Source organism: Theropithecus gelada, chromosome 12 (genome assembly GCF_003255815.1).
Source record: "Theropithecus gelada isolate Dixy chromosome 12, Tgel_1.0, whole genome shotgun sequence".
Classification (NCBI taxonomy): domain Eukaryota; kingdom Metazoa; phylum Chordata; class Mammalia; order Primates; family Cercopithecidae; genus Theropithecus; species Theropithecus gelada.
In genome coordinates this window covers 84,800,696-84,814,559 of record NC_037680.1, presented here as the reverse complement: position 1 = coordinate 84,814,559, position 13,864 = coordinate 84,800,696, and the positions used below count along the sequence as shown (strand labels likewise).

The 13,864-nt window shown below is 41.2% G+C and overlaps 1 protein-coding gene across 2 annotated transcripts in view; it reads left to right on the top strand.

The window, feature by feature from the left end:
• Nucleotides 1-8,600: 8,600 nt before the first annotated feature.
• PLEKHM3 (pleckstrin homology domain containing M3) overlaps nucleotides 8,601-13,864 on the top strand; it is a 183,379-nt gene continuing 178,115 nt past the window's right edge. The window contains exon 1 of one of the 2 annotated variants that reach the window (XM_025405530.1): nucleotides 8,601-9,529. In XM_025405530.1, the coding sequence (XP_025261315.1) occupies nucleotides 8,920-9,529 (610 nt within the window). In that variant the 5' untranslated portion in view covers nucleotides 8,601-8,919. The remainder of the gene's footprint in view (nucleotides 9,530-13,864) is intronic. The other variant, XM_025405529.1, reaches the window with a different exon arrangement.

Sequence of the window (13,864 nt, the reverse complement as noted above, 5' to 3'; positions counted from 1 at the left end):
TTGAGCTCTAAGTTGTTAGAAAATGAACCCAGCCAAGTTGCTGATACTGTAGTGGTTCACAGGACAATTCCTAAGTAATGCAAAGGTGCTTTGGTTTCTATAAAAGGTCTGAGTGAGGTTTTTGCTACCTGATCTTTGCCATGTTATTTTTAAGCCCAGGTTTTAATAGCTAGGAAGCCTTTTCTACCAAGAAAAAAATGTAAAAGTTTGAGTTCAACATAACGTTTTGGAAAGTATGTCAAATTTTAGTGAAACGAGCCTATAAGGAATTCAAATATAATTTTGCCAGGAAACTAGAGTGGTATATATACTTACAGATGTTAGTGGCTTAAAAATATACTGTTTATTCAGTTATTCATTCAACAAATGCTTACTGAGTACCCGCTGTGTACTAACCACAGTTCTAGGCCCAATGAGAGTTATACAAATGGAAGAGGGCAGAATTGCTGCTTTCAGGTTCCTCTAAGTCTAGTAGGTAGTCGTGTTACTTGATATCAGGCAGTTTACTTGATATAATTGAGCTTCCTCATTTGTAAAATGAGGGTGATAGTACTCACATTATACATTTTGGGGCTTAGAGATATGAAATACCAAGCAACATACCTGGCACAAAATAGGCTTTTGATGACTTGTAATTATTGTCATCGTTGTCATTTGAGAGGGAACATGCAGCATGCAGTATATGTTATGGGGGAGGTACCAAAGATATTCTGTGGCAGTTTAAAGAGAGAACAGACCATTTTGGATCAGGGACCCAAAAAAGCTTGCGGAAGAGGTGGCATTTGAGCTGGGCCTTGAAGAATAGAATTTCAGTAGGTTGAGGTGGGAAGAGGGTATTTCAGAGATAACTGTAAACCTTTCCTGAAATAACTGGAAAAGCATAACATTTGAGCAATAGCGTTCAGTTTGGAGGTAAAGAGTGTGTGAATTGAAGTAGAAAGTTGGAATGGCAAACTAGCCCAAGATTGTGAAAGGCCTAGAATGTCAGGTTAAAGAGTTGAACCTTATTGCCAATGGGAGCTTCATCGAAGGGTTTCCCTGGTGCCCAGCACAGTGTCCAGCCCATAGTAGGCACTCAGCAAATACTTATTGAATAAATAAATGAGTGTAATTTTAGACAAATGGAGCTTAGTAAGCCAGGTGGAAATGTCTTACAAATAGCTGGGAACATAGGACCAGAATTCAGTTCTGAGATTGAGACTGAAGGTGGAAATTTGAACAGCATGCATGTAGAAGTTATTGGAGTTGCACATGTGGATAAATTGATTTAAGGAGAACATTATGTAGCTCTAGCCAGAGGAGAAACTCAGACAACGCCTCCATTTGATGAGACCAGGAAGGGAAGGAAGAAGATGGAGACTAAGTGGGTAGAAATGAGAAGAAAACTTCAGTGAATGTAGTACCCCTTTTAAGAAGGGGCTGGTTAACAGCACAAGGAGGTTAAGGACTTTGGAAAACACTAATGGCTGTGTAACAAGGAGGTCCCTTGGTAGCTGTAGAAGAGAAGTTCAGTTGAGTGGGGTCTTGTGTCAGGTTGTAAGGTATAAGATATAAGTAGGCACAGCACTCCCTGGGACATTTCTTTTTGTCTATTTTTTTTTTTTTTTGGCAAGATTAGTATTTACTGGTATTTGATTTTTTTGGCGCATACATTTAAACAAACAGTGTACCCAAACTGTATATATAGTTTTTGATTCCAATTATATATTGGACAAAAGTACACCTACCTATTGATTTACTTTGACTGAGTTATGAGATCATGACTGATTTTTATTTCCTTTTCCATGTCTGTCACTATTTTCCAGAGTTTCTACAAGTATTTATTACTTTTAGAACTGGGAAAAAATTATATAGATTATTTTCATTTTATTTATTTATTTATTTTGAGACAGGGTCTCACTCTGTCGCCCAGGCTGGCACGTAGTAGTTCAATCACAGCTTACTGCAACCTTGAACTCCTGGGCTCAAGGGATCCTCTTGCCTTAGCCCCCTGAGTAGCTGGGACTACAGGCACATGCCACCACACCTGACTAATTTTTAATTTTTTTTTTTTTTTTTTGAGCTAGAGTCTCACTCTGTTACCCAGGCTGGAGTGCAGTGGCTCAGTCTTGGCTCACTGCAGGCTCTGCCTCCCGGGTTCACGCCATTCTCCTGCCTCAGCCTCCCGAGTAGCTGAGACTACAGGTACCTGCCGCCACGCCTGGCTAGTTTTTTCTGTTTTTAGTAGTGACGGGGTTTCACCGTGTTAGCCAGGATGGTCTTGATCTCCTGGCCTCATGATCTGCCCACCTCGGCCTCCCAAAATGCTGGGATTACAGGCATGAGCCACCGCACCCAGCCTATTTTTAATTTTTTGTTTGTAGAGAAAGGGTCTCACTGTGTTACCTAGGCTGGTCTTGAACTCCTGGCCTCAGGTTATCCTCCTGCCTCAGCCTCCCAAAATGCTGGGATTACTGGTGTGAGCTACCACCTCCAGCCCAAATTATTTTTTTAATGGTATGCTCTTTATGTATTGTGGCAATAGTCTTCTCTTTCATTTAAACTTAGATATAATGTAGCCATTTAATGTTTGCTCCAAACCTATGAAAATGGGATTCCATCTGTGTTTCTAGCTGTCTGTTTCATCTGATAGCCTTCTGAGCTCTTTTTATGAGGTCCACCCTGGCACCATTTCCTTTTCTGCTGCTTGTGGCATGCCTGTGCTCCATCCACATCCTTACATCACCATGTAGCCTTGTGGTCCAGAAAGGCCATATTACTAGGGGCAGATCCTCTTGTGGTGTATCCTTCACATTATGTAACTCTTAAAAAATTCTCAGTCAGCCACAACCTTAAACCAAAGTGAAGACCAGGTGAGCACCCTCAATGTGGACCATCCTTGTAATCACCTTTGGCTCTTATTTTTGCAAATTGATGGACAGACATAAGTTGTCCTAGGTATCTTTGCCATTGCAATTTTCTTCCCAGTCCAGCTGCTTCTAAAATAATATGGCCCTCATAATATTCTGAGTCACTTAGCTAAGAAGGAGGAAGTCAGTGCTTTTACCATCCAGCTCAGGAGGACACGGCATCTCTGTGTGAGTCAGGGTAGAATTATTACTCATAAGTGCTTCTGTCTCTGTGTGGGAGAACTCCTGTATTCATCCTGTTAATTAGCCTTGCATAACGATCATGTAAACAACAGATTTCTTAGTTAGGAAATAGCAATACACTGATTCGTTTTGACGCATGCATAGGATTCTTTGGGTTGAGCTCTTTTATTTCCTCAATTTCTCAATCTATTAAATAGGGGAAATACCACTTCTTACAGAAAGGGCATTCTATACAAATATAAGATAAAATGTCTATAGGTCACTGAGTTTGGCTGAAAGGCAGTGTATTATAAATAGTTCGTTGCTGACTTTGCCTTTGTTGGACTGACAGACCTTTGTTGGATTTCCAGGGAGAGATGAGGAACACATGGTTGTTGAATGGGTGAGGTCCGGTGGAGTGCTCCATAATTATGTAGCAGTTTACATTTGTAAAGGCATGTTGGAGCAGCTACCTAGTGAATGATCCACACGCAAAGCAATTTGATATTAGCAACTCTGTGGGATACAGGTAGCTGAGTAAGGCATGCAGAGGTTAAATGGTCTGCTAGAGGCCACCCAGCAAGTGAGTGGTTGAGCCAGATTTAGAACACAGTTCTAATTAGCTCCTGATTTCCAATTTTGTACTGAGGCAAACCACACTGCCCCCACATACTGATCTTATTCCCTTCACTTTGTCAGACGAAGGTCCCCTTTATATTTTGACCTATCTGAATATATTATTATATTTTGATTAATTTCAAAACCAAATGAGGCAAGCTAGTAAGAAGTACTCAATTATAGAAATTAAACTTGACATCAGACTCTTGTACTGTAGTGAATTTGAGAGCTATAGAGCTCAGGAAAAAGATGAAATTCCGAAGAGTAAGGTTGGAAGACAGAGCCTAAAAGAATGAAGACAGAGAGTATATAGGAGGATAAGTAAGAAGGGCATGGTGTCTGCAGTCAAGTAGCTCAGAGTTTAGAGTAGGATCTAGAGAGATTGGCTGATCATTTCAGTACAATGTGGCAAACCCAGGGTGCTATGAGAGCCTGAGCAATTAGGAAAAGCTCCCCAGCTTGGACAAAAGCATGGAGGAGTAAAATAACAAGGTGGGTGGTGTCAGGCCTCTGAGCCCAAGCTAAGCCATCATATCCCCAGTGACCTGCATGTGTACATCCAGATGGCCTGAAGCAACTGAAGATCCACAGAAGTGAAAATAGCTTACCTGATGTCATTCCACCATTGTGATTTGTTTCTGCCCCACCTTAACTGATCGATGTACTTTGTAATCTCCCCCACCCTTAAGAAGGTTCTTTATAATCTCCCCCACCCTTAAGAAGTTTCTTTGTAATTCTCCCCACTCTTGAGAATGTACTTTGTGAGATCCACCCCCGTCCCCAAAACATTGCTCTTAACTCCACCACCTATCCCAAAACCTGTAAGAACTCATGATAATCCCACCACTTTTGCTGACTCCTTTTTCGGGCTCAGCCCACCTGCAACCAGGTGAAATAAACAGCCATGTTGCTCACACAAAGCCAGTTTGGTGATCTCTTCACATGGACACGTGAAACAGGTGGGTGTTGGTGAAGAACTTTAACTTGGTGAAGTGGATAGGTCATGAGGCGCTATCTCTTATGCAACACAACAGCAACACATTTGTTCAACACGTGTCTAGTACGTGTGTGTGTGTGCATGCGCTCCAAACGCTATTCCATGTATTGAGGGTACATTAGTGAACACAATGAACACAAATTCCTGGACTCATAGAGCTTATATTTTAGTGGAGAGAAATACTAAATGTTAAATAAGTCAATTAAATGGTATGTTAGAAGATGGTAAATGCTTAAGGAAAAAGGGTACCTCAAGCCAGGTGATCAAGGTTAACGTGAACAGTAGTAAGTCATGTTCATAGTGTATATCCTTAATATTATATGATGAGAATGGTACTTCAAAAACATATAGCCCTGGGTTAGTGATGAGAAAAACATCAAACAAATCCAAAATGAGGGACATTCTATGAAATACCTGACTAGTACTCCTCAAAACTGTCAAAGACATCAAAAAAAGGTAAAGTCTGAGACACTATCATAGCCAAGACAAGGCCCAAGAAACATGACAACTAAATGTCATGTGGTATCTTGTATAGGATCCTGGAATAGATAGAGGACGTTAGGGAAATTTGAAGAATTTTGAAGAAAGTATAACTTAAGTTAATAATGATGTAACAATATTGGTTCGTTAATTGTGAAAAATGTATCATACTAATGTAAGATGTTACATAGAGGAAACTGAGCATGGGGTATATAGAAACTGAGTGTATTATCTTTGTAATAATTCTATAGATATAAAACTGTTGACCGGGAGTGGTGGCTCATCCCTGTAATCCTAGCACTTTGGGAGGCCAAGGCGGGCAGATCACCAGAGTTCAAGGGTTCGAGACCAGCCTGGCAACATGGGGAAACCCCGTGGCTACTAAAAATAAAAAAATTAGCCAGGCATGATGGCAGACGCCTATAATCCCTACTACTCAGGAGGCTGAGGCAGGAGAATTGCTTGAACGCGGTGGGCTAGAGGTTGCAGTGAGCTGAGATTGTGCCACTTCACTCTAGCCTGGGCGAAAGAGCAAAACTCCGTCTCAAAACAAAAACAGAAACAAACAAAACTGTTTTAAAATGAAAAGTTTATTTAAACAAAAGCAGAGTAAGGGAGATCAAGAGTCTAGGGCAGAGAAGGGCATTATGATTTTAAAGAGGGTGGTCAGGGAGGGACATATGAACAGTTAGCTAAGGAGAGAGTTGTCCGTGTTGGGGTGTCTGGGGGAACAGCAAATGCAAAGGCCCTGAGGTGAAAACTTGCCTGCATGTTTAAGAACATCCTCTTCCCTTCTTTGGGCCTCAGTGGCTTCTATGAAATACTAAGGTTGAAAAGATAATCCCAAAGGCCAGTTTCCTTGTCTAACAGTCTATGGCTTTAGACCATGTGGGTTAGAAGTATTCCACCAACCAGCATGGCCAACAATGGTTATATACATTCTTTTTTTTTTCTTTGAGACAGGGTCTCGCTCTGTTGCCCAGGCTGGAGTGCAATTGTGCGATCTCAGCTCGCTGCAACCTCCGACTCTCTGGTTCAAATGATCCTCCCACCTCAGCCTCCTGAGTAGCTGGGACTACAGGTGCACACCACCATGACTGGCTCATTTTTGTATTTTTAGTAGAGATGAGGTTTCACCATGTTGGCCAGGCTGGTCTCAAACTCTTGGTGGATCAAGTGATCTGCCTGCCTCCCAGAGTGCTGGGATTACAGGCATGAGCCACTGCACCTGGCCTGTTATATACTTCTAACCAGCCTGCAAATACCAAGCCAGAAGCATAAAAAATAATATATCTAGATAGTTCGATAAATCAAAAAAAAAGAGAAAGAAACAATTACTTTGAAGGTTATTTACACTTTCTCTGTCATGAGTAAAGACTGAATTTGAAACATTGGATGAGAAAAGGAATATCAGTAATCTTCAGTGAACAACTTAATACTCTGAACCTTGGAGCCTCTTATACATTGGGAAACTTGTACTTTGTTTATGTTCATTTCAGTTTTTAGTAAGGAAAGAATGAGAAGTTTTAAGATTTATTATATTTATGTATATTTCTGTCTCTGGTATACAAGATGAAATTGAAAAATATCCCAAGTTTCAAAATTATAGAAGCACTAAAACCCTGTTACACAGTTGGAGAGACTGAAGGTTTAACTTTAGACTTGGAAAAAATAACCCTGTTTACAGCTAGAAATGTTTTATAACTAGTATATAGTTCTAAAAATAAATCTATGCCTTGCTTCATGAAGTACTAACATAATAAATATCAAAATATGTAAAAGTAGACAAATTCATAGTCATTATCACTTTGCAGGAGGTTCTATAGAGATCCTATGAACTGCAAACCTCCTTGATACATCTAAAATAAAGGTCTGTATATATGAGTTTAATTTACGTATGTTAAGCTAAGTAGATTGGTGCTGTTGATATAAATGTAATGGTTTAATGACCTAAGTGGAAAAAATGAATTTAATCATAAAAATTGTGAAGTTTTTACAAAGAAACCACATCTATGTACATTTGTGACAACATGTATGTATTAGTCCGTTTTCACGCTGCTGATAAAGATATACCCCTAGACTGGGCAATTTACAAAAGAAAGAGTTTTATTGGACTTACAGTTCCACATGGCTGGGGAGGCCTCACAATCATGGTGGAAGGTGAAAAGCATGTGTCATGTGGCAGCAGACAAGAGAAGAACTTGTGCAGGGAAACTCCTCTTTTAAAACTATCAGATCTCGTGAGACTTATTCACTATCACAATAACAGCACGGGAAAGACCTGCCCCCATGATTTGATTACCTCCCACTGGGTCCCTCCCACAACACGTAGGAATTCAAGATGAGATTTGGGTGGGGACACAGCCAAACCATGTCAATATATAATGGTGTTGCTAGTTGCCTAGTTTTGCCTACTTGTAAGTAGTTAAGGATTTAAAAAGCCCTTGCCTAGTTGTTTTATTTTTATTTTTATTTTTTTGGTAAAGATACAAAGGTATGTGTGACAGTTGGACACTTGAAATGTGACTAGTGTAACTGAGGAACTTTGATTTTACTAAATTTAAATTTGAATGGTCATAATGGCTGCTGTCTACTGTACTGGACAGCATCACTGTCAAGGTCTGCTCTAATTTGGCCCGGCCTTGGTAATCTAGTATTTGAAAGCACGGGTTACTACTTATGTAGGATTCTTTCTGCCCAGGTAGAGATGTAAGGTTTGGAACTTGAGTTCTGTAGAGAGAAAAGGATGAACTCAAGCCTGCCACTCAGGCCGTGACTTCACCTTAAGCTCTTAGACACCCTGCAGACCGGACCCATACTCTGAGGCCGATCCTGGAAGTCTCGGGGAGTTTGGAGCCTGAAACTCTAAGAACGCCAGAGCAGTTCTGAAGTCCAGAGTCATCATCAAGCATTATATAATCTAAGTCTAAGAAGCACAAGCACAGTCACATTTGGATTTAAAAAAAGGGCAGAACCTTCTTCTCTGCTTCCCTGTGGCACCTTTAAACCCAGCAAATCATCAGTGCCTTCAAAGTTGGTGAAAGGACTCAGGCATTTATGACTTTTAGACTGATTACGATACAGTCCCAGTCACAGAATTCCTAGTCTCTTTTGCTTACTATTTTAGGTCAGCATATCAGAGATTTGCCAGGGCAGTCTTTTCACAAATGCTCTCAAAGCATTTTCTCTGTGTGAGTAAAAGCTATTGACCTTAATTCCTCTTATCAAGTGCTCCTCCCTGCTCCGTTTAAGTTTTTATCCAAAGCGAGTAGTGATACGTATTCCTGACAATGGCACTTCTGTGTAGGTGTTGTCTGCCTTTGTGCTTGACTGCCATAGAACGGACGGATGTAGAAGTGGGAAAGCAATTCGGCAGATTTGTGTACTGTAGAATACAATGAACCATGTGCCAACACTATCCTGTTTATTTTCTTCCAGGAAATCAAGGATTGGCATGGCGTTGCTTTGACAAGTACTTCCTGTTGTCTTCACAGAGGTCTTGCTGAAGAATAATCTCAAAGGAACATTTGGTCTCCCTATACATCTGTTAATGTCCATTAGCCAGTAGCAAATGCTTTTAATTACTGGGAAAACATCAACCACCTTTGTGTTTGGCCTGCTCCAGGAAGCCCAATGAAGGTTTCTTCCAGTTGTTTCCATAGCTGTATTGCTGAAGCACCCCTCTTGGGTGAATGTTCATGAAGCCATTTCTGGAACCAGCTTAGGAGGCTGAGGCCTCCTGGAGCCTGTGACATGGAAGCTTTGGAAGTGGATGATATCAGCCCGGCCTTAGAAGTTACGGAGGAGTTCTTTAGTACTTTGGATAGTAAGCTAGAAAAGGCTGTGCAGCAAGCAGAGGTTTATGGGATCCAGGAAGTCCCTGAACTGGTGGGGCATGAGGTACTCAGTAACATAACAGACAATGGTGCTATGAGAAATGTCACCTCCCTGGGCAAGGGGGGCATGATTTGGGACCACTGTAAGAGCAGGCTCTTAGAAACCAAAGCTCAAAATGTCTTCCCTGCCAAAGAACAGTTTATGGTCCAGAGAGGGACAACCCCAGATAATCTTTCCTGGATGGAACAAAAGGAAGCATCAACCTTTAATTTTTTCAATATCTGTCAGCGTCGGAGGGACCGGCCTCGTTCTGTAAATGACTTACTGGATGAGACCTCAACTTTCAAGCCAGGGCATGCTCGATCACGATCAGATATTACCCAAGTGGACTGGAGGGTGGTCCTCAAAACCACGCCTCTGCAGCAGCCGCAACAGCAGCAGCCATCGCTTCAAGGCCCGCACGTCACCAGGCCATCTTTTCTGTTGCCCTCACCAAATAAGATAGAAGATGCTCAAGGAAATACCGGTATGTTTTTAAATTTTATTTATTTATTTCCTTTTTTTTTTTCTTTTGGGGCTGTGACTCAGATAAGCTTATATGTTTTTATATCTGACTTCTACTGAATCATTGCTGATTTTTCCTTTGTCTCTCTTAATCTGCCTCACGAGAATCTTACGCTCCAGCATCCACATCTGGCCTTGCTTATCTAAGCTCCCTCTTCCATTTTCTTATGTACTTTACCAGGCCTCAAGTCAACAGTCTTAGTATCTTCCTAAGAGGTATTCAGTGAAAAGACAATTATGGTAAATTCTTCCTTTCTAATCTTGTATGTTAGAATACTGTCATACTTAATGTATTAATAGTATTTTCCTGTGCACATTGTATGATACTGCCTATTCTTACAGTAGATCGTACGTTGGGCTGAGCGTATGCTAGGAAGGATTTAAAGATGTGTGAAGACACAATCCCTGCCCTAAAGAACTTTTCATCTAGCTGAGGGGATCCAACACCAGCAAAGACTCAAGAAGGTACTTGGTAATGAGAGACAGTAGATGGGCCATTGAAATGTGTGGGAGGGGCTTTCATTTTACTGTCCATATAAGAGTGAGTGGCAGTGACCATAAGAGGACAGAAGAAGGAGAAGACACTGTGGGTTGGGCTTCTCAGGGAGGGCTTGGCTTGCAAGGGGACATGGAACTTGAGCTACATCTGGAAGGACACTAAGATGCAGACAGAGCATCACAGGACATGGCACTTGGTCAGGGTTACAGTGTAAACAAAGGTGGGGAGAAGGGCGTGCAGAAGAGAGCAAGCAGACCCTGGCAAGTACAGCAAAGGACCCTGTAGCCAGCAGTGACAGGAAATGGCTGGAGAGGGTGGTTAGGCCCTCCCTCATGGCAGAGGGTCTTGAATTTCCTTTCTCCTCATACTTTATTCACATATGTGTGCACATGAATACGTACTCATGAACTTGCTCTTCTGTGAGACACAACAAACTCTCTCCATTTTCCCCAGAATTTCCTTTGAGATAATCTCATTTATACAGGCTATCAATTTTTATTACTAATGACTCTCAGTCACCCTACTCAACCTTTAATGTAGATGACTTCTACTCAATTAACTGGGAGACCATTTTTGGTACTTCACTGCTGTTTTAGTATTACTTCAGTTTCTATCATTGCATGGTATTCTATTGATGCATTCAACATTTTAATTATAAAAATTAGCTTATAAGTGTAACCCAAGGCAAGGATATAGTTTAGTATGTCTGTTAAGGAAATGCAGTGTTCCTGAAATTCATCCTTTTCAAATCCTTTATTTTTTACACTCTAATTCATGACTTGTAATTCCTTGTCTTCTCTGCTAGGCTCTCACCAGTCTTACATCTAACCAAGGGTAGTGACCATGGGAGTGAAAAGAAAAGGATGTTATATATATTTTTTCTTCTTTTAAAATCTGTTTTTTTAGAGACAAGGTCTTGTTGTCTCCCAGGCTGGAATACGATGGTGTAATTGTAGCTCATTGCAGCCTCAAACTCTCAGGCTCATGGGATCCTCCAACATCAGCCTCTCAAGTAGCTGGGACTACAGGCAGGCCCGGCTAATTTTTTCAGGTTTTTTTAGAGATGGGGTCTTGCTATGTTGCTATGGCTGGTCTTGAGTTTCTGTGCTCAAGCAGTCCTTCCATTTCAGCCATCCAAGTAGCTGGGATTACAGGCATGAGCCACCACACCTGGCTAAAAAAAGGATATTTTAAAGCACAGTACTTGATGACTGATTAGATATTAAGGGACATGGCGGGGCATGGTGGCTCATGCCTGTAATCCCAGTACTTTGGGAGGCTGAGGCAGGCAGATCATTTGAGGTCAGAGACCAGTCTGGACAACAAGGCAAAACCCTGTCTTTACTTAAAGAACAAAAATTAGCTGGGCTTGGTGGCACGCTCCTGTAGTCCCAGCTACTTGGGAGGCTGAGGCATGAAAATCGATTGAACCTGGGAGGTGGAGGTTGCAGTGAGACCGCGCCACTGCACTCCAGCCTGGGCGACAGAGGGAGACTGTCTCAAAAAAAAAAAAAAAAAAAAAACATGTTAAGGGACATACAAGTTGCTGTAAGCCCAGTGCCTAGCAGAATGATAGCTTTGCCTTGAGCTCATGTACAAGCAGTTGCACCTTCTGATTAGCAAATAACCTCAGTAGTTTTTTGGTTTCTTGGCATTCATTTAGGTTTTTAATCACAAAGCCTCCTTAACCATCCTAAATCCCTGGTGTAGCCCAAGTTAAGAGGGTGTCATATTTCCAATTTTATTTTTCCTAGCTTGTTTTGATTGTAAATACAAGAACTCAACTTTCCTTAGGCTCTCTAAAGACCTGAACTGCTCTTTTGAGTGCTCTACAGACCATGATAATTATTTAATTCTCATGTTTAAAAAAGTGTAATATTAAATTATGTTGAAATATGAGAACTGAGTGGTATTTTGAAAAGTCAACTGTAACAAATGGCATTTGCAAGTATCAATATAATATATTCTGACCACCATTTATTTGTTTATTTTTAAATTTTTTTCCAACAGGGTCTCACTTAGTTGCCCAGTTTGGAGTGCAGTGGTGTAAATTATAGCTCACTGCAGCCTCAGTCTCCCAGGCTCATGCAATCCTTCCACCTCATATAGCTAGGACTACAGGCGTGTACCACCACGCCTGGCTAATTTTTTATTATTATTATTTTTAGTAGAGACAAGGTCTTGCTATGTTGCCCAGGCTGGTCGCAAACTCCTGGGCTCAAGCAATCCTCCTACCTAGGCCTCCCAAACTGTTGGGGTTATGGGCGTGAGCCACTGCTCCCAGCTATTGCCACCTTTTAGTCATCCAGGAGATAGCGAATGTGGGTAAATGGCATGCCAAGTTTTTGACACCTTTTCTTTCTGGCATTCTCTGGAGAGCAGGCAAGATAAATCATGTTCCTATTGCCCATCAGTTGAAGGGCAGGGGCAAGCAGTGGCCACCCATTTTCAGGCTGCAGTTCTAGATTGCATGGCTGATCACTTATTCTCACAAGCTGGTATTCTCACAAGCATTTGTGGAGGGGTGTGCCAATATCCAGGTGCCTGCTAGTCAAAATCAGCCAAGATCTCTGAGTAAAATTTACTTTAAAACCTTTTAAGTTAGTAATCCGAACTGAAGAAAGACTCATTGTTTCTCGTGAGGAATATGCCAAAAGCAGAGGGAGGCAGTGCAGTACTTTGGCTAGAGCTGGAGGTGAGGACCCAGGAGATTTGGGGTCAGGTAAGGCCTCTTCTTTGAGCTGCAGACTTGCATCTCCAACTGCCTGGTGAGCATTTTTGTTGGAATGTACCACAGGCACCTCAAATTCAAAGTATCTCAAATGACTCATAATCCTCCTTTCTCCCACTCCTGCTGTTCTTAGTTAACAAGGGTTAATGAAAGGCTGGGGGCTCCTCAGAAGAAATAAAATTTTGTCAGTGTGTTTCTTTTGACGAGGTTTTGTGTCTAGCCCAGTCATTCTCTTACTTGCGGGTGTTATTACTGCATGGTTATATTTTCTCCAGTTAATGTTCATTTTTTTTACCTAGCTCCTTTTCTGAACTCACCTTGAATAGCTTAAAGGCTTATCGAAGTGCGTCTTCCCTCATCTGCTCCTTCTTCCTACCCCGCTTCATCCCTTTCCTTCCTCCTGTAACAAGTCAGAGGGTCTTCTTCATCAGGTAGGGCCTCTGCACTTCTGTCTCAATTGGTGATGAATAATCAGGCTCTTGAGCCTTTCTGAGGATAAATGCTATTTTGGGTACATAAAGCAAATTGGGCTCAGGTATAATGAGGGCTGTGGGTAGCTAGGGTGTAGCAGCTATTTTGCTACTAATAGGGAAGCCTGGTCTGAAAGAGGCCTTCTGGTCAAACAAAGTAGCATATTTGTTAGAAACACTGACTCTAAAGCTAGACTGCTAGAGTTTCCAACTTTGCTCTAGTACTTACTAGTTGTATAACATAGGGCAGGTTTCTTAATCACTCTGTACCCCCATGTTAATTTTTTTTTTTTTTTGGACATAAAGTATCAGGTAATGGTAGTACTGACCTCAATTTCTTGTGGTCATTAAATGGGTTAAAACATCTACAGTGCTTCTTAGAACCATGTTCAGTATGCTTGAACACTTAATAAAAGTTGTAAACATTGAATGATATTATTGTTACTATTATAAATTGAATTTGAAGTCCATCAATGAGAATCAAAGTGACACTAACAAGCACTTCAAGGTTTTTTTTTGTTATAAAATGGGCCTCACAATAAATATTTCTTGAAATGAATTGGCCTTCCTGTGGTATACTTTCTCATAGTTATTAAC